Source organism: Microchirus variegatus (genome assembly GCF_963457635.1).
Source record: "Microchirus variegatus genome assembly, chromosome: 18".
Classification (NCBI taxonomy): domain Eukaryota; kingdom Metazoa; phylum Chordata; class Actinopteri; order Pleuronectiformes; family Soleidae; genus Microchirus; species Microchirus variegatus.
Window position 1 is genome coordinate 6872859 of NC_139819.1, and position 21951 is coordinate 6894809.

Consider the following 21951-nt stretch of genomic DNA (forward strand, 5'->3'; position numbering starts at 1 on the left):
CAAACCAAGTGCAACAAAGACAACTCCATAATGTAAGTGAACTTTTTTTTTTTTAATAATACACAACCATGACCCTTGATCAACATATGTTGAATAAAACATGACAGTGTTTTTTTTTTTTTTATGGTGTTTGCTTTATTTATTTATTATAACGGTGAGAACATTTGATTCAAAATTTAATTGACAAAACTCTCGTCTTGCATTCTCTGCACGACAATTGAGACGATGATCCAACTCCAACTTATACAGTAATGTTAACATAATCAAAGGCATCGTCTGAAGAGCCCGTGATGGCACAAATATGTCAAAGTAAAGCACATCGTGGTGTGGCGGACTCCTCTGGAATGCTTAAAAACTCACAAAATTGGATCTTCTCTCAGTGGTTAAGGGGATGAGGCTGTTGGTGTTAAGTACTTCCTGGTGTTATGTCAAACTTTTAGCCATTACAGGAAGGCACACTTTCGACTAATGGTTTAAACTCAGAGGCAGGAAAAGCTTTGTTACAGTTTCGATCGGGGCCAGACAATTAAATGACACCAACGACGACGACAGACTGGAGGAAATTGTGGACACTGAAGGCCAACCCTCAATCATCGTGGAATGAATGACTGTTCTTAAAAGCGTCGCGTTGGTAAGTCTGACATGTTCATGCTCGTCCGAGCTTCACCTAGATGTCCATTTCAAACTGAGCGTCATCACCTTAAAAGAAACACAAAAAAGATGTGTCACTCTCCACAATCTGATGTTACGATACCTAATCATGTTTAACATAATGACACCTAAAATAGTGTTTGAAGACATTTGCTAACAAAATATTATGACATCTGACATTTAAATGCCTCCTTGTGTTTAATGTCTGATGTGTCAACAGACCTGTGTTGCTGCTGTCAGGTGCAGTGATGTTGTTGTTCAGCAGTTCTCCATGACAGGCTTTCTCACAGGCTACTTTGGAGGGAGGACTGGTCACCCCTGGAATGATGGGCAGACCTCGAGGAGGAGTCCTGGCCACCGGAGAGCCACGACACTCCAGCAGGAACCTTCGGTCGTAGATGATCCTGGTACCTGTGGTGCAAAGAGGCAGGAAAAGAGAAAACTAAGCATCACACGGGGTGAAGCTGAGGTTCATTCTTGCATGAGTTGTCTGGCGTCCTGTTTCACATGTATGAATGAATGCAATAATATACCTTCTTTATTCCCTTATAAATGTGACATAAAATAGTGATAGTTTAGTATGTCATCCAAAATAAGGCAATTTTCCTAAAAACATTCTTTGTCCAAAATTTGACAAAAAGTCATACTATACTATGTCGTACAAAATCTGACAATTTTTGAAAAAAACATTTGGTCCAAAATTTGACAAAAATGTCATACTATACTATGTCGTCCAAAATCTGACAATTTTTCTGAAAAACATTTTTTTGGTCCAAAATTTGACAAAAACGTCATACTATACTATGTAGTACGTTTTACTACACTATGTCGTCCAAAATGTGATCAATTTTTGGAAAAAAATTTGGTCCAAAATTTGACAAAAACGTCATACTATACTATGTAGTACGTTATACTACACAATGTCGTCCAAAATGTGATACATTTTTGGAGAAAAAAATATTTGGTCCAAAATTGGACAAAAACGACATACTATACTATGTCGTCCAAAATCTGACCATTTTTTTGAAAAACGTTTTTTTGGTCCTAAACTTGACAAAAACGTCACACTATACTATGTAGTACTTCATACTATACTTTGTCTCCAAAATGTGACAATTTTTGGAGAAAAAAAAATTTGGTCCAAAATTTGACAAAAACGACATACTATACTATGTCGTCCAAAATCTGACAATTTTTTTGAAAAACTTTTTTTGGTCCTTAGCTTGACAAAAACGTCACACTATACTATGTATTACGTCATACTATACTATGTCTCCAAAATGTGACCATGTTTGGAGAAAAAAAACTTTGGTCCAAAATTGGACAAAAACGACATACTATACTATGTCGTACAAAATCTGACCATTTTTTTGAAAAACTTTTTTTGGTCCTAAACTTGACAAAATCGTCACACTATACTATGTAGTACTTCATACTATACTATGTCTCCAAAATGTGACCATTATTGGAGAAAAAAGATATTTGGTCCAAAATTTGACAAAAACGACATACTATACTATGTCGTCCAAAATCTGACCATTTTTTTGAAAAACGTTTTTTTGGTCCTAAACTTGACAAAAACGTCACACTAAACCATGTAGTACCTCATACTATACGATACTATGTCTCCAATATGTGACCATTTTTGGAGAAAAATAAATTTGGTCCAAAATTGGACAAAAACGACATACTATACTATGTCGTCCAAAATCTGACCATTTTTTTGAAAAACGTTTTTTTGGTCCTGAACTTGACAAAAACGTCACACTATACTATGTAGTACTTCATACTATACTTTGTCTCCAAAATGTGACCAATTTTGGAGAAAAAAAATTTGGTCCAAAATTGGACAAAAATGACATACTTTACTATGTCTCCAAAATGTGACCAATTTTGGAGAATAAAAAGTTTTGTCCAAATTTGGACAAAAACGACATACTATACTATGTCGTCCAAAATCTGACCATTTTTTTGGTCCTAAACTTGACAAAAACCTCACACTATACTATGTAGTACCTTATACTATACTATGTCTCCAATATGTGACCATTTTTGGAGAAAAAAAATTTGGTCAAAAATTGGACAAAAACGACATACTATACTATGTCGTCCAAAATCTGACCATTTTTTTGAAAAACATTTTTTGGTCCTAAACTTGACAAAAACGTCACACTATACTATGTAGTACTTCATACTATACTATGTCTCCAAAATGTGACCATTTTTGGAGAAAAAAATATTTGGTCCAAAATTGGACAAAAACGACATACTATACTATGTCGTCCAAAATCTGACCATTTTTTTGAAAAACTTTTTTTGGTCCTAAACTTGACAAAATCGTCACACTATACTATGTAGTACTTCATACTATACTTTGTCTCCAAAATGTGACCATTTTTGGAGAAAAATTTTTTTGTCCAAAATTTGACAAAAACGACATACTATACTATGTCGTCCAAAATCTGACCATTTTTTTGAAAAACATGTTTTTGGGCCAAAACTTGACAGAAACGTCATAGTATACTATGTAGTACGTCATACTACACAAAGTCGTCCAAAATGTGTTCAATTTTTGAAAAAATAATTTTGTCCAAAATTTGACAAAAACGACATACTATACTATGTCGTCCAAAATCTGACCATTTTTTTGGTCCTAAACTTGACAAAAACCTCACACTATACTATGTAGTACCTTATACTATACTATGTCTCCAATATGTGACCATTTTTGGAGAAAAAAAATTTGGTCAAAAATTGGACAAAAACGACATACTATACTATGTCGTCCAAAATCTGACCATTTTTTTGAAAAACATTTTTTGGTCCTAAACTTGACAAAAACGTCACACTATACTATGTAGTACTTCATACTATACTATGTCTCCAAAATGTGACCATTTTTGGAGAAAAAAATATTTGGTCCAAAATTGGACAAAAACGACATACTATACTATGTCGTCCAAAATCTGACCATTTTTTTGAAAAACTTTTTTTGGTCCTAAACTTGACAAAATCGTCACACTATACTATGTAGTACTTCATACTATACTTTGTCTCCAAAATGTGACCATTTTTGGAGAAAAAATTTTTTGTCCAAAATTTGACAAAAACGACATACTATACTATGTCGTCCAAAATCTGACCATTTTTTTGAAAAACATGTTTTTGGGCCAAAACTTGACAGAAACGTCATAGTATACTATGTAGTACGTCATACTACACAAAGTCGTCCAAAATGTGTTCAATTTTTGAAAAAATAATTTTGTCCAAAATTTGACAAAAACGACATACTATACTATGTCGTCCAAAATCTGACCATTTTTTTGAAAAAAAAAAATTTTGGGCCAAAACTTGACAAAAACGTCATACTATACTATGTAGTACGTCATACTACACTATGTCGTCCCAAATGTGATAAATGTTTGAAAAAAAATTTGGTCCAAAATTTGACAAAAACGTCATACTATACTATGTCGTCCAAAATCTGATCACTTTTTTGAAAAACGTTTTTTGGTCCTAAACTTGACAAAATCGTCACACCATACTATGTAGTACATACTATACTATGTCTCCAAAATGTGACCATTTTTGGAGAAAAAAATATTTGGTCCAAAATTGGAAAAAAACGACATACTATACTATGTCGTCCAAAATCTGACCATTTTTTTGAAAAACATTTTTTGGTCCTAAACTTGACAAAAACGTCACACTATACTATGTAGTACTTCATACTATACTATGTCTCAAAATGTGACCATTTTTGGAGAAAAAAATATTTGGTCCAAAGTTGGACAAAAACGACATACTATACTATGTCGTCCAAAATCTGACCATTTTTTTGAAAAACATTTTTTTGGGCCAAAACTTTTTTTGTCCAAAATTTGACAAAAACGACATACTATACTATGTCGTCCAAAATCGGACAATTTTTTTGAAAAACGTTTTTTCGGTCCAAAATTTGACAAAAACGTCATACTATGCTATGTAGTACGTCATACTACACAATGTCGTCCAAAATGTGTTCAATTTTTGAAAAAATAATTTTGTTCAAAATTTGACAAATACGACATACTATACTATGTCGTCCAAAATCTGACAACTTTTTTGGAAAACATTTTTTCGGTCCAAAACTTGACAAAAACGTCATGCTATACTATGTAGTATGTCATACTACACTATATCGTCCACAATGTGACCATTTTTTGAAAAAAAAATTTGGTCCAAAATTTGACAAAAACGACATACTATACTATGTCGTCCAAAATCTGACCATTTTTTTGAAAAACGTTTTTTTGGTCCTAAACTTGACAAAAACGTCACACTATACTATGCAGTACTTCATACTATACTATGTCTCCAAAATGTGACCATTTTTGGAGAAAAAAATATTTGGTCCAAAATTGGACAAAAACGACATACGAAACTATGTCGTCCAAAATCTGACCATTTTTTTGAAAAACATTTTTTGGTCCTAAACTTGACAAAAATGTCACACTATACTATGTAGTACTTCATACTATACTATGTCTCAAAATGTGACCATTTTTAGAGAAAAAAATATTTGGTCCAAAATTGGACAAAAACGACATACTATACTATGTCGTCCAAAATCTGACCATTTTTTTGAAAAACTTTTTCGGTCCTAAACTTTACAAAAACGTCACACTATACTATGTAGTACCTTATACTATACTATGTCTCCAAAATGTGACCATTTTTGGAGAAAAAAAAATTTGGTCCAAAATTGGACAAAAACGACATACTACTATGTCGTCCAAAATCTGACCATTTTTTTGAAAAACATTTTTTTGGGCCAAAACTTGACAGAAACGTCAAAGTATACTATGTAGTACGTTATACTACACAATGTCGTCCAAAATTTGATCAATTTTTGAGAAAAAAATTTTTGGTCCAAAATTTGACAAAAACGACATACTATACTATGTCGTCCAAAATATGACAATTTTTTTGAAAAACATTTTTTTCGGTCCAAAATTTGACAAAAACGTCATACTATGCTATGTAGTACGTCATACTATACTATGTCGTCCAAAATGTGTTCAATTTTTGAAAAAATAATTTTGTTCAAAATTTGACAAATACGACATACTATATACTTTGTCGTCCAAAATCTGACAACTTTTTTGGAAAACATTTTTTCGGTCCAAAACTTGACAAAAACGTCATGCTATACTATGTAGTACGTCATACTACACTATATCGTCCACAATGTGACCATTTTTTGAAAAAAAAATTTGGTCCAAAATTGGACAAAAACGACATACTATACTATGTCGTCCAAAATCTGACCATTTTTTTGAAAAACGTTTTTTTGGTCCTAAACTTGACAAAAACGTCACACTATACTATGCAGTATACGTCATACTATACTATGTTTCCAAAATGTGACCATTTTTGGAGAAAAAAAATATTTGGTCCAAAACTGGACAAAAACGACATACTATACTATGTCGTCCAAAATCTGACCATGTTTTTGAAAAACTTTTTTTGGTCCTAAACTTTACAAAAACGTCACACTATACTATGTAGTACCTTATACTATACTATGTCTCCAAAATGTGACAATTTTTTTTTTTTTGGGCCAAAACTTGACAGAAACGTCATAGTATACTATGTAGTACATTATACTACACAATGTCGTCCAAAATTTGATCAATTTTTGAGAAAAAAAATTTTGGCCAAAATTTGACAAAAACGACATACTATACTATGCCGTCCAAAATCTGACAATTTTTTTGAAAAACATTTTTTTGGTCCAAAATTTGACAAAAACGTCATACTTTGCTATGTAGTACGTCATACTACACAATGTCGTCCAAAATGTGTTCAATTTTTGAAAAAATAATTTTGTCCAAAATTTGAAAACATTTTTGAAAAACATTTTTTTGGGCCAAAACTTGACAAAAACGTCATACTATACTATGTAGTACGTCATACTACACTAGGTCGTCCCAAATGTGATAAATGTTTGAAAAAAAATTTGGTCCAAAATTTGACAAAAACGTCATACTATCTATGTCGTCCAAAATCTGACAATTTTTTTGAAAAACATTTTTTTGGGGCAAAATTTGACAAAAACGTCATACTATGCTATGTAGTACGTTATACTACACAATGTCGTCCAAAATGTGATCAATTTATGAAAAAAAAAATTTGTCCAAAATTTGACAAAAACGACATACTATGTTGTCCAAAATCTGACCATTTTTTTGAAAAACTTTTTTTTTTGGGCCAAAACTTGACAAAAACGTCATAGTATACTATGTAGTACGTTATACTACACAATGTCGTCCAAAATGTGATCAATTTTTGAAAAAAAAATTTGGTCCAAAATTTGACAAAAAACGACATTCTTTACTATGTCGTCCAAAATCTGACAATTTTTTTGAAAAACATTTTTTGGTCCAAAATTTGACAAAAACGTCATACTATACTATGTAGTACGTCATACTACACAATGTCGTCCAAAATCTGACAATTTTTTCGAAAAACATTTTTTGGTCCAAAACTTGACAAAAACTAGAGTGACCAAACGTCCTCTTTTGCCCGGACATGTCCACTTTTTACGTCCTGTCCGGGGCATCCGGGGGGGTTTCATAAATTCGTGAAAATGTCTGGGGTTCACTGTTTTTCATCTAACCATCAAGCGTGTACTTAAATTGACCGGCGCTTTGCATACAAATACTACGGTACCTCTTTTGTTGCGTGACATAATTCCCGAGAGGCTGCTTTGTGGACGGCTCCCTGACGTGCACATGCACAGGGAACAAAACAGACAGCGGAGCAGCATTGCACACAAAATGCCGAAGCGCAAGTGCAGCTTCACAGATGAACTGCAAAAAAACTTTCCCACACTTCCGTCCCGGTCGGGACCGGTGGGAGGCGGAGTGCACTGTGTGCAAAGCTGGCACATATGTTTCAGTTTCTAATAAAGGTTCTGGAGATCTCAAAGCTCACATGGATACTGAAAAACATAAAAAAGGTGAGAGTTCTTCTGCAAAGTTGACTGAGTTCTTTGTCAGACCCGGGAAAACAGAGGATGCTGTAAATGCAGCAGAAGGTGCACTGGCATTTCATACTGTTAAACACCACAACAGCTACAGGTCCATGGACTGCACCAGTACCTTGCTAAAAAAAGGCATTTCCAGACTCTGACATAGCTAAAAGATTTAGTAGTGCTCGCACTAAGACCGAAGCCATTGTCAATGGTGTTATAGCGCCCCACTCTATTGAAGTCACTCATGAAGCACTGAAAGAAATCCAGTACTGTGGTGTTTCTACAGACGGGAGTAACCACGGAGCAGTGAAAATATTCCCAATCATAATCCAGTATTTTGACTGGAAGAAGGGTGGTTTGCAAACAAAATTGATTGAGGTTAAAGACACACCTAACGAGACAGCAGAAACCATCGCAAAATATCTCACTGAAACACCTGGCAAAAAACAATTTGTCTGAAAAATGTATTGCATTTACTGGCGACAATTGCAACACAAATTTTGGAGGAATCCGACGTGATGAAGCAGGAAAGAATGTGTTTGCAAATTTGAAGAGGTTGCTGCAGAACAAGACTCTGATCGGTGTGGGTTGCCCAGCAAAACATATTGAATAACTGTGCTGTGCAAAGGCCACCCATAGTACTCAAGAAGTTTTTTGAAAATGACTTCGCTGAGATCTACCTCTGGCAAGTGCAATTCCTGTGGATGGATCTGAGTGAGCCACCAAACTGGAATGATGTGGAGGCCTGCATCAAGTACCTAGGTGAGAAGGGGGTGCCTGTTGATGATGTCAAGTGTGTTGACCAGGTCACCAATCTGAGGAAATTCACAGAAAGGTGCAACCATGATGAAGAGTTCAGTGGCCTGCAAGTGCACCAGAAGTGGACCAAATATTTTGAGAAGGCAAAAAGCACTGCATGCTACTCAGAGCTACTGAAGATTGCACAGTTTGTCTTTGCACTTCCCTCTCACAATGCAAATGTTGAGAGGGTTTTCTCAATGATGCAGAGCCAGTGGACCAAGGAGAGGAACCAGCTGTCTGTTGAGTCACTGAAGGGGATTCTATTAGTGCAATACAATTTCAAAGAGATGTCTTGCAAAGACTTTTATGCTTATTTGATGAGCAACCGGAAACTGCTGGGAAAAATCAGCTCTACAGCAAAATATGGATGGGCAGACAAGGAGGATGAAAAAGAAAACCAGGATGAATTAGACAACAAAAGATTAAAAGTAGATATTTTTTGTTTGTTTGTTAAGTTAGTATCTTTGTGAGACTGTTTTAATTTATTATTTATCTTATTACCTTGTAGAGATATTTAAAGCTGGATTTTCTAACACAGAAGAGGTCATATTTTCATATTATTTATTTATTTGAAAAGAGAGCTATTATTTTGTTACAGGTTATTACAAGTAGTTACATATTTGATTTGATTTCATTACAGAAGTTCATTTTGCACCATTGAGGCATAATAAAGCATGTTCATGAACCTCTGAGAAGTCTGTCTGAATTTGTGTCTCAAGGCGGGGGCCGAGTGTCCTCTTTTTGGAAATCAAAATATGGTCACCCTACAAAAACGTCATACTATACTATGTAGTACGTCATACTACACTATGTCGTCCAAAATGTGATCAATTTTTGAAAAAAAAAATTGGTCCAAAATCTGACAATTTTTTTGAAAAGCATTTATTGGGTCCAAAACCTGACAAAAACGTCATGCTATACGACGTAGTACGTCATACTACACTATGTTGTCCACAATGTGACCATTTCCTGAAAAAAAAAAATTGTTCCAAAATTTGACAAAAACGTCATACTATACTATGTCGTCCAAAATCTGACAATTTTTTTGAAAAACATTTTTTTGGTCCAAAACTTGACAAAAACGTCATACTATACTATGTAGTACGTCATACTACACTATGTTGTCCCAAATGTGATCAATTTTTGAAAAAAAAAATTGGGTCAAAAATTTGACAAAAACGACATACTTATACTATGTCGTCCAAAATCGGACAATTTTTTTGATAAAATTTTTTTGGTCCAAAACTTGACAAAAACGTCATACTATACTATGTAGTACGTCATACTACACTATGTCGTCCAAAATGTGATCAATTTTTGAAAAAAAAAATTGGGTCAAAAATTTGACAAAAACGACATACTATACTATGTCGTCCAAAATCGGACAATTTTTTTGATAAACATTTTTTTGGTCCAAAACTTGACAAAAACGTCATACTATACTATATAGTACGTTTTACTACACTATGTCGTCCAAAATGTGATCAATTAAAAAAAAAAAACAATTGGTCCAAAATATGACAAAAACGACATTCTATATACTATGTCGTCCAAAATCTGACAATTTTTTGAAAAACATACTTTTGGTCCAAAACTTGACAAAAACGTCATACTATACTATGTAGTACGACATACTACACTATGTCGTCCACAATGTGACCATTTTCTGAAAAAGAAATTTGGTCCAAAATTTGACAAAAACGACATACTTATACTATGTCGTCCAAAATCGGACAATTTTTTTGATAAACATTTTTTTGGTCCAAAACTTGACGAAAACGTCATACTATACTATGTAGTACGTCATACTACACTATGTCGTCCAAAATGTGATCCATTTTTTAAAAAAAAATTTGGTCCAAAACTTGACAAAAACGTCATACTATACTATGTAGTACGTCATACTATACTATGCTGTCCACAATGTGATCAATTTTTGAAAACAAAATTTGGTCCAAAATTTGACAAACACGACATACTATACTATGTCGTCCAAAATCTGACAATTTTTTTGAAAAACATTTTTTTGGTCCAAAACTTGACAAAAACGTCATACTATACTATGTAGTACGTCATACTACACTATGTTGTCCACAATGTGATCATTTTTGGGAAAAAAAAATGTCGTCCAAAATTTGACAAAAACGACATACTATACTATGTCGTCCAAAATCGGACAATTTTTTTGATAAACATTTTTTTGGTCCAAAACTTTACAAAAACGTAATACTATACTATGTAGTACGACATACTACACTATGTCGTCCACAATGTGACCATTTTCTGAAAAAAAAAATTGGTCCAAAATTTGAATAAAACGTCCAAAATCGGACAATTTTTTAGAAAAACATTTTTTTGGTCCAAAACTTAACAAAAACATACTATACTATGTAGTCGACATACTATACTATCTCGTCCAAAATCTGACAATTTTTTTGAAAAACATTTTTTTGGTCCAAAATTTGACAAAAACGTCATACTATACTATGTAGTACGTCATACTTCACTATGTTGTCCACAATGTGACCATTTTTGGGAAAAAAAAAAACGTCCAAAATTTGAATAAAACGACAAACTATACTATGTCGTCCAAAATCAGACAATTTTTTAGAAAAACATTTTTTTGGTCCAAAACTTGACAAAAACATACTATACTATGTAGTACGTCATACTACACTATGTCGTCCAAAATGTGATCAATTTTCTGAAAAAAAAAAATTGTTCCAAAATTTGACAAAAACGACAACTATGTTATCCAAAACCTGATAATTTTTTAGTAAAACATTTTTTTGGTCCAAAACTTGACAAAAACGTCATACTATACGATGTAGTACGTCATACTACACTATGTCGTCCAAAATCTGACAATTTTTTAGAACAACATTTTTTTGGTCCAAAACTTGACAAAAACTTCATACTATACTATGTAGTACGTCATACTACACTATGTCGTCCAAAATGTGATCAATTTTTGAAAACAAAATTTGGTCCAAAATTTGACAAACACGACATACTATACTATGTCGTCCAAAATCTGACAATTTTTTTGAAAAACATTTTTTTGGTGCAAAACTTGACAAAAACGTCATACTATACTATGTAGTAGGTCATACTACACTATGTTGTCCCAAATGTGATCAATTTAAAAAAAAAAAAAATTTGGTCAAAAATTTGACAAAAACGACATACTATATTCTATGTCGTCCAAAATCGGACAATTTTTTTGATAAACATTTTTTTGGTCCAAAACTTGACAAAAACGTCACACTATACTATATAGTACGTTTTACTACACTATTTCGTCCAAAATGTGATCAATTTTTGAAAAAAAACAATTGGTCCAAAATATGACAAAAACGACATACTATACTATGTTGTCCAAAATCAGATTTTTTTTTTGAAAAATGTCATATGTCATAGTATAGTATGCAGTCCAAAAATTATCAAAATTGGTCAAAAATGTCATAGTATAGTATGTCGTCCAAAAATGGTCAAAAACGTCATAGTATAGTATGTCGTCCAAAAATGGTCAAAATTGGTCAAAAACATCATAGTATAGTATGTCGTGCAAAAATGGTCAAAAACATCATAGTATAGTATGTCGTCCAAAATATATTATATGTATATTATTTCAGGGTTTTTTTGGTAGGGTTTTAAGTTGTTCTGTATACTTGTCAATAAAGTTTGTAAAAAAAACAGGAAGTTATTGTGACTCTTACTTTGAAGGCCAGAGTGAAAGGGGAAGTGAGCTTTGTAAGAGCGAAAAATATAATTATTTCGAAATAAATAAGATTCGGAGACGTGCATAACACCGGCAATACGACTGTTTTATTTTTAGACACAGTTACGCAAACACTCCTCACTTCCCATGTCACACGGGCCTTCAAAATAAGAGCCCCCACAACAACTTCCTGTCCAAATCTCTTGACAACAACAAAGTAGCTTACACGGCGTTAGCAGTTAGCTGGGGCGGAGCACGGTGGTGTTTGACGGGGTGGTACAGACCGCGTCCACGACCTCGTGGAGTTGGCATGAGGACAATTCAACGTGTGACCGTGGACGTTCGCCACACCTGTTCTGTAATATGCAATAAACACACAAATGAACGGAACAGCCGCTGTAAACGTACCGCCCGGGGTGGTGCTGAACAGGGTCCCCCCGGGAGTGGTGGAGTAGTCGTGGGGCATGTGCGCCGCGTCGTTGACTGTCACCCTCCTGGTCGACGGGATGGCCTTGGCAGTGGTCTTCTGGCAGTCAGTGGACATCTTTGTCTTAAGTGTAACAGGGTTAAACTAAGTGACTAATCTAAACAACATCTGACACAGACGAGAGAGAGAGCGCGAGGACAGAGCTGCACCGTGTCTGTTTCAGCAGAACAGACACAGACTTCAACACTCAGGCGAATAAATGTCTCTATGTTTCACAAGTGCAAACCATGGAAGGTGGTGTCTGACATCACAACACGCAGTCACACAGTGTGTGCGGGCTCTTTGTTAAAAGCACCTGAGCACACACACACACACACACACATTTACAATCACACACACGTCGTCCACAGTCAGCCTCTGCAATCAAACAAAACACAGAGACACACACACACGGAGCAGAGCAGACTGCAGAGACACAGTCTGCCCCCTACTGGTGCTGAACCCCTGTGCAGTTTCCATTGATGGTGCAATTCATTTATTATTATATTGTACAGGAAAAAAATGAAAAGTAACAGTTAAATTCTTCCCTGACTGTATTAATCCTAATCCCGACCCTAACCCTAACCTTAACCTAACTTTACAACATGTCTTCACCTTAAAACGTAGTCATTTACATTGTGATTTATTGATTCATGTTTATACGAATCACACGCTTAAATATGAGCATGTTTGGTGTTTTTATTACAGATGTACAGTGTGTTATTGTATCATTTTTTGATTTCCTGTTTGCTCCATTACTGAGGAATAACTAGTTTTCTTCTTTTCTAGAGTACAATTCAAAACAACCAGGGTTGACCTTAACAGGGTAAAGGGTGCAACATAAGAACATAAAACACAGTTAAAACACATCATGAGTTTTTTTGTTTTTTTTTTAAAGGCCCACCAAAGAAGAGGTGGGTCTTTAAAGGTTATTTAAAATGTTCCATAGTGGGGGCAGTTTTATTTTGAAGGGGTAAATTTTTCCATACTGTAAGGTGGGAACAGCTATGACAAGTTACCCTGGGTTGATGCTGCATCCCCCTTGGTCCCCACCTGGTGGCGCCATTGTTTAAGGCCTTGGGCAATTCTGCACTTGTGCAAATGTTTATTTTCTGTGTTCTTTCCTGTCTGTAAATGTATTTTTAATCTGTGCTGCTGTCTGTCTTGTCCCTTCTTTGGAATTGGTTGAATCATTTTTTTTTTGTTGAAGTTTTTTTTAAAGGATGAACAAAACTATAAATAAAGTACAATATGATCATCAATAGTTGGATGCACGTGGATTTAAAGTGTAATACAAAAGTATACACACACTATACACAAGGACATTTCATTTCTTTATTAATTTTTGTAAATGTTGAGCTGGTGTACAGAGTAAATTGTCAATAGATGTCCTCAGATTTGATTGGGATTAAAAGGCTCTTACATGTGTATTTTAAATTCATGTTCGACTCTCCATAACATTTAAAAAAAGAAGAAAAAAAAAACAACAAAAACAACAAAAACCAAAAATCAGGTTAAAATACCCACAAGAACCCAATTGTATCCCTTGGTTTGCAGGCATTACTCAGAGCTCAACAGTCTCTTGGTAGCTACAGCTGTATGATGCTAAAAGTACATCCATAACATAACTAGAATCCCATTTGACAAGTAAGGGTGCATAGCATTCTAAGTAAATATATATACTTTTTAATATATTTCTCATATACATACACACATATGTGCATATATATGTGTATATATATATATATCCTTTTATGTTAAAAACATTTTTCTGTGCATGTACGCAGTTGCATTCCTTAGTATTGAGTAATATGCTATTGCGTTAATAATGTCTTCAATCCATTCTAAAGGAATATACATGTGTTCTCTAGTCTTTTGCAACAGTTAATATTTTTGCATGGACGTGGTGCAATGGCGTCGACTCAGCAGTTCCCTCAGAGCAGAGCTCGCCACTTTGTTTGTTTGTGTGTTTTGTCGTGGAAGCGCTCCGTCTGTCTGCTTGCACTTCGGATTCCTCAAAGTGGCCTCGGCGTTGAGCGTGGGGCTGTGTGCTGAGTAAAAATGCCTTGTTGTCTTGTCCAAAGAGCGACCGCGCCTCATTCCATACAGCCTCAAAGTGCTTCCCTATCCCCTCGTCTGTCTTTTCACCGTGCAGAGCTCCCCTCCCCTCCCCTCCCCTCCCGTCCCCACACCTCCTGACATCAGCAGTGGATTTATAAAACAGGCCCCTTTCATCAGCAAACCTTCAAATGCAAGCCTGTCTCATAATCATGAGCCCTTAAGAGAGCAAAACCATATGACACGTGGGGCAATTATGTCAAAACAGTACTGACATCCAACCGTTTTTTATGACTCTTAAAAAAATAGCAATATAATAGAAATAATACTGGATATTTGTCACATCTACTGTCTGTTTGTTATGAAATGACAACGCAAAATGGCACGATCAAGAGCAGATAGCGAGTGAAACAGCCTATGATCTACTAAAAGTACAACGCCAACACAACCTTAGAACGAGACGTACAGTTTTACCAAGACTTTACATTCATCGTCTCTGGCCGCGGAGCCGGAAAAACTCAACGCTTATCGACAGGGTGCTTATTGCAAAAGTTTTGGTGACTTAAACATACAACATGTCATTCAGTGCGTGAGATGGTTTTCTGCTTTTTGAGGTAAATTAAGTTTTCATTTTCCAAAAAAAAAGACAGACGTGAGTTACATGTGTATATACCGTGAGAGCTGCTGCTCTTTGTTCATTTGCAATATAGCTTTTTCTGTGATATTATCACAACGATTGACATGTCCCATGATCCAGGACTGAATACATGATAGTAAAATCACACACACACACACACACACACACACACACACACACACACACACACACACACGCCCTATAAGATTTATTTCAAGGTGCATATGAATGTGATTTTTAAAACCACACCACAGATGGGAGACCAAACTCAAAAACGTACGTTTCCTTATTCCAAAAGGTGGTCAAATATGGGATGCTAATGTGCTGACATCATTTCTGAGTGTAAGTGAGGCTCAAACCTGTGTGAAATCAGATCTGAAGCTTCGGGAAGAACATGAACTATGATCCCAAACCCCCCGCTCCCGTCACACGAAAACACACTCGGGCCACACTAACTCACAAAAACGAGCGTAACTTTTGTAAAGCAGTTATTGCTTCTGTTTGAAGAACAGTTAAGACGTGACAAAGTAAAAAACAAAAACACAAAAGATGCGACGTAGGGGGAGGTGGGGGGGAGAAGAAAGGAGTGAGACGAGAGACACACTTCAGGGAGGCTCACAGTTGCGGGGTCAGTATTACAGTTTCTCATCACAGTGATTGGTGACCGACTGCCTTTTGCTACAACTTTAACCAAGAGTTACCAAGGAGACAAAACATCAAAGCTCAACACGTCCTTGACCCGCGAAACACAACATTCCTCCTTTCTCCAGCTGTCTCTCTGTTTTCTTCCAGTGCTACATTATTACCAGCATTTTTTTCAGCCACTTCACCCACTATCAAGTGACACTCTGTGGTGGTGGTGGTGGTGGTGAGATGGTCTATGGGTGCACCCCCCACTGGGCGGTGGCATCAGATACTGCACAAAGAGGATATAGAGACACTGCTACGAAGCTGAATTTGTGTCCTGGTACCTGTGGTTTTGGAGGTGGACAGGACTGCTACATCTACTCTGAGAGGCTGACTGAAGGGGGGTTGGAGGGGGTCAGAGGTGGAGGTAGGGCGGTAACAACATGGATGGAGCGATGAGAGGCGTTGGGATTAAACACAGACATCGGATTACCGCAGACTGTGGATGAAAAGGTGGAGGATTAGGATGGCAGAGTGGGCTAATCTGCCATATAGCGTTTTATCTCGAGACAGGTTCGTCGTACTCGTAAAAAGCCGTACCCTCTCCACTTTTACACGTCTAAAAGCAAATGACGGAAGCACGGAGAAACAGACAGCTGGACGGACACACGGAAATCTGATGCTAAAAACAGGCAGAGACACACACGACAGTTTGCATGTTTCTTGTACCCCCACAAAGATCTCGAGATAATATATAGAATAATACATCGGTTCAGACCAAATGAACCAAACGGGGAGGGAGGGGTGGGGGGGGGTTTCTTGTGTAACCTGAAACAGCAGCATCAGTGGTGTCGCTTGGGGGATCTTAATGTTACATCGACAACACATGTAACACGGTCACGTATAGAGCATTTTCAGTGCATGTACACTATTATATGTACAACACCAATGTTATCGGGTGATGTTTTGTAGCTTTTACTGGACTTTGAGAGCACTGGAACGGATTCAAAACAAGTCTGTGACGCTTTGAAGAATGTGGGCAGGTTGTAAAGGCGGGGACGGGAACGGGGGCGGGGTGGAGGGGGGGTAACATGTTGCCTAGAGATTATGTAATCCTCGATATATATATATATATTTTTTTTTTTCATGTTTCACAGGTACATTTTCCCCTGTCGGTTTAGAAAAGTGGCCGGCGATTGGCCGAACCTTACAGTGCATGCCTGTCCCATACAGCGGTGTCTCCTCCCCGCCCCTTGAACCCGCCCCTTGAACCCGCCCCCCCTGCATTCCCTCGGTATTTGTAGTTAAAGACAGGCCATGCGGCAGCAGTCACTCATGCTGATACAGATAAACAGGAAGCACGTTTTGGTTGCTAGTTTTTTTTGTGTTGGGTTTTTGTTTTATATGAAATCATGCTTCTAGCCTAGTTATTTTATATATATATATGTATATATATATATTTATATATATATATGTTTTTCCCCATGTTTTCTTTAAAAAAAAGTAATAAAAACTACAAGTAAATCCATATCCCTTTCTCTTCTGGTGCGTGCTGATAGCCGGCTTAGCCGCCCGTGGTTGTCATTAAGTTGTAGCTGTTCGTTTTTTTCTCTTTTCTTTTTTTACGTGTTCTTCCTCCTCCTTATGAGTTGCTTCTGGTCATGTGTCCATATAGGATGGTTTCGGTGACGGGGTCGAATCCTGCGGAGAACTCTGGAGAGAGAAACAGGAAAAAAAACGCAGAGTCAGCGCAAAATCACAGCAAAACTGTCGCACACACACGGCAGACATGCGGTCATTTGGTGAAGGTATTTTTTTTTACACGAGACAAACCATTCTTTAAAAAGGGACCTGGGCTAAGAATGTCCATCTCCTTAATCATTTTTGTCTTATTTTTAACAGTTAGTTCTGCGAAAGCATCCAAGCAAAATGGTTTAATGTTCAGAAGTGAGTCACTGGAGATATAAGTAATCACAGGGATGTCAAGGCCTTTTATTTTGGAAAGGGCAAGTTACACAAACACGCACACACAAACTTGTGTTTAAATATCTTAGTGAGGACACATCATTGACATAATGCATTCCCTAACCCCTTACCCTAAACGTAACCTTATCCCTAAAACCAGGTCTTAACCCTAAAAAAGCCCTTTAAAGTTATAGGCCGCACACAAAATGTTTTTTTTGGATCTCACAAAGATATAAATACAAGTACACACACTCGCACACACTTGTTTTTAAATATCTTAGTGAGGTCATATCGTTGACATAATGCGTTCCCTACACGGTTACACCAACTTTAACCATCACAACTCAGTGTCTAACCTTAAGCCAATTCTGACTCTAACCCTAAAACCAGGTCTTAACCCTGAAGTTGTGTGTCCCACACATAAATGTCCCCACAGAGATAGGTTTATATGTATTTTGGACCTCACAAAGATATAAATACAAGTACACACACACACACACACACACACACACACACACACACACACAGTTTTGCAGCGATGACCTTTCTTGACTGGCCTTTTGTTTATTTACTGAGTGCCAACTATTTTCCAGCTCCTGACAACAACATTTATCTGTAACTGTAGAAATCCACTGGCATCTAACGTGCTTAGTGTGTATGGAATTATATGTGAATATTGGAATCTTATTAATGAATGAATGTACAAAAACACGATAATCCAAGAATTGTTTATTTTGAGCAAACAGAATTCTAAACTCTTACAATAATCAGTTATTTTGCTATTGACAAATAACAAAGTAAGTGCTTACCTAAAGACTAGCATCCTTAAATTATATTTATAAATATAAATAAATATCTGTTCATATCACATACATTAACACTGACTGACAGTCTGTCAGATATAAAGAAAAAAGATACATAATGATCTATTATTAAACTATCTTTTATGAGTATGAATAATTGTTTATGAATAAATGTTAGTCAAGTAAGGTGGTTGTTTTTTTCGGATTTGCTGATGATAATCATTTGCAAGAGATAAGAAAGAGTGATAGGGATGATTTTTTTTTTATTATTATTATTAATTATTATAGATATTAATTTATCAAATAAGTTCATTAATTGTAATTGTTGCTGTGCCAGTCTCACATAACATATCATTAGTACTGGATTAAAGGTGCATTCAGATGCATTTAACCCGGAGAGGCTGGATTAAATGGTCTAGCCCGCAGGTCAGACGATGCACTGTGGGTCAGTCCCGTACCTGAGGGGACGCAGCGCTCAGTCTGCCTCACTGCTTAACTCTCCGCAGACTGGCACATTTCACTATCTGAGCACCTTTCTTCACATCCACAGTATCGGGCTACATCAGGGGGGAAAAGGGGAGTTGGCGGCAGAAAAAGGGTGAGGGTTGAGAGGAGGTGGCAGGAAAGAGAAGGAAGGAGCGATTGAGGGGGGGGTTAGTCAAGGGAGAGTTAAATAAAAGAGAAAGGACAGAAGCAGGAAAGATGTGAAGGGGAGAAAGATGCGGAGGAGGGGAAGACAGGAAGTACAGAGAAATAAATGTGAGGAACATATATGTGACGGGGAGAGGAAAGAAGGGAGAAAAGAAGGAAATTATGTAAAAAACAGTCAAGGCAGGACAGAGGTGATGGATGGCAGCTGAATATAAGATGTTGATCTTAAAAAATGGATATGGTTAAGACTAATTTCAAGGAGATTTATGTCCTGGCAGTCAAAACAAAACCAATGAATGACTGTAAATAATACTCGATGCAGCTCTTGCAGGTTTAAGTGACACAGCACACAGTCACAGGTGAAGGACTATAACTTTTAATGAAGGCAAAACAAACAAAAAAAAGACAGAAAAGTGTGGATAACTGGTGGAGAGAAAATGGGGAAAATATAACCACAGGCCACAGTCAGTTAATTCAGTCATGAATGCGTAGGAAAAAAAAAAACATATGATATGTAAGAGCAGCTTAGTTGACGACTGAAATGATGTCACTGTGAGCAATAACAGCGACGGGGCCTCGTCTGTTGCCTCTAGAACACGGTCGATAAACATGGTGCTCGTATTTGTATGAAACCTTCATGTTACAGAAATCAGACAAACAAACAACTTTGCACAATCCTCTGTGGTGATCGAGGACCAACACATAATGAAACACAACTGAACAATTGGTTACAGTTTTATAGCTTAGCCTACTACTTTTTTTTTTTGACTAATAGCTCACTTTGTTAACATTAGCCCACATGTGTCAAACTCAAGGCCCGTGGGCCAGATGTGGCCCGCCAAGTCATTTTATGTGGCCCGCGAGTGATTCGTTGATCATAAAAATCAGTGTTAAAATAGGTCCATGCTGCTTTAAGGCGTGCGTTGACCATAAACTACATTTCCCACAATTCATGGCTATTGCGTTACCCGCAAAGCGATGGCACCGCCACTAGATCGCAGTGTATCATTGTATGTGCATCATGCGACGAGTGAAATTGAAGTAATAAATATCGGAAGTTATTCAGCAATACGTTACGGAGTAGTTACCTTTATTTTACATTATATTTAGTTACATTTATTCTGTGTGACAGTCACATCTGGCCCTTTGAGGGGAACCATTATGCTGACGTGGCCCTCAGTGAAAATGAGTTTGACACCCCTGCATTAGCCCCTTTATCATGTCATATAATACAGGTCTTATATATATATATATTACTCTTTCATATGTAGAGAAAGAACTATCAAAAATCTAAATGGTAAAACCTAGTCTAAATGTAGGTAGCGATCGGAGATTAGCAGAGCAGTGAGGCTAACTGGCTAACTACGTAGCAAAAGTTGCTAATGTTGGTGTTAAAGGGAAGGAGACATCTGCCATTGTTGAAATCACAACCATTGAGAACTGGAAGAACAACCTTTTCCGAAGCTCTGTTTGGTCTGTGTAGCGTTTAAGCTAAATGATTTGATTGGCTAGCACCTGTAATAATCGTGACTCGATTGGCTGCCGCTCGCGGCGCCACTTTAAGTCAAACATTTGTCAAAGTGTAATGCAAGCAAAGTGAAGCGACCGACCCACTTGACACACCTACGTTTAACGTTAAAGAAGTGTTTTCATTGCTGCCTCCACTGCGTTCGTGTGTGCCTACCGTTAGCGTAGCCTAAGCTAACAAAGCCACACCCCCACATCAACGCCCATTGGATTCATGGGTGAGTAAAATGTGAACAAAGTGAGCTAAAAGTTGTAGGAATAAGATTTTAAAGTCAGCGCCTTATAACAAACAAATGGCACTTTTCCAACATACAGTTGTAGCACGGCTTGGCACGGCGTGGGGCTGTTTTATTTTGCTTTTCCATTAGCGATAGTACCTTTTTTAGTACCTGCTCTGGTGAGGTTCCAAGCGAGCTGATGCCCATACTAAAACGTGACATTGACAGACTGCTGGCCACTGATCAAATCAAATCTAACCAAACAATGATCCACAAAAACACGTGTTAATCTGCAACATTTAGCAAGGATATATTTTTATTCTGAGTGTGTGCCAAAAGGTGGCGATAGTGAGCCAAATGGCAACCTGTTTAGCCGCATTTCAGTTCAGTGACTGTCTGGAGTCTGTGCTCCGGTAATGCCGGAAATACTGAACTAGCATTTTTAATTAACTGATTCTAATGATCCAGTTCACTGAAAACAACCCGCTTTGCTCTTTGCACTAGTCACGTACAATATAAAAGTGCAGCCACGGTACGATGACTCAAGCCACGTTGAGGTGGTACTATAGTAATGGAAAACAACCCGAACAGAGCCGTGCTACAACTGTATAGTGGAAAAGCACCAAAACTATGCTCCCAGTCTACTTCTTACTGAAGCTCATGCAGGTTAAGCTACTGAAGGACTGCTGAGGGAAACCATGATGACATGACACTAGTAAGCATACTGCAGCACACATTTCCCTTTTCAATATGAAGTAGCCGCTACATGGTTTTAACCCGACACAAGGAGCATCTTAACAACAGAGGC

The 21951-nt window shown here is 36.9% G+C and overlaps 2 protein-coding genes across 2 annotated transcripts in view; both read right to left on the reverse strand.

Moving 5' to 3' along the window:
* Positions 1-211: 211 nt before the first annotated feature.
* eif4ebp1 (eukaryotic translation initiation factor 4E binding protein 1) lies at positions 212-13000 on the reverse strand. Its single transcript, XM_083904469.1, has 3 exons — positions 12600-13000; positions 874-1062; positions 212-699 (listed from the first exon to the last, which is right to left on the reverse strand). The coding sequence occupies exons 1-3, from the start codon at positions 12733-12735 to the stop codon at positions 668-670; spliced, it is 357 nt and encodes a 118-aa protein (XP_083760595.1). The 5' UTR covers positions 12736-13000; the 3' UTR covers positions 212-667.
* Positions 13001-13988: 988 nt separating this feature from the next.
* Positions 13989-21951, reverse strand: part of LOC310939702 (ankyrin-1-like) — a gene marked incomplete at its 5' end in the record, with an annotated part of 85024 nt that continues 77061 nt past the window's right edge. The window contains 2 exons of the mRNA XM_083904517.1: positions 13989-17692; positions 19206-19304. Of these exons, the coding sequence (XP_083760643.1) occupies positions 19233-19304 (72 nt within the window). The 3' untranslated portion in view covers positions 13989-17692; positions 19206-19232. The remainder of the gene's footprint in view (positions 17693-19205; positions 19305-21951) is intronic.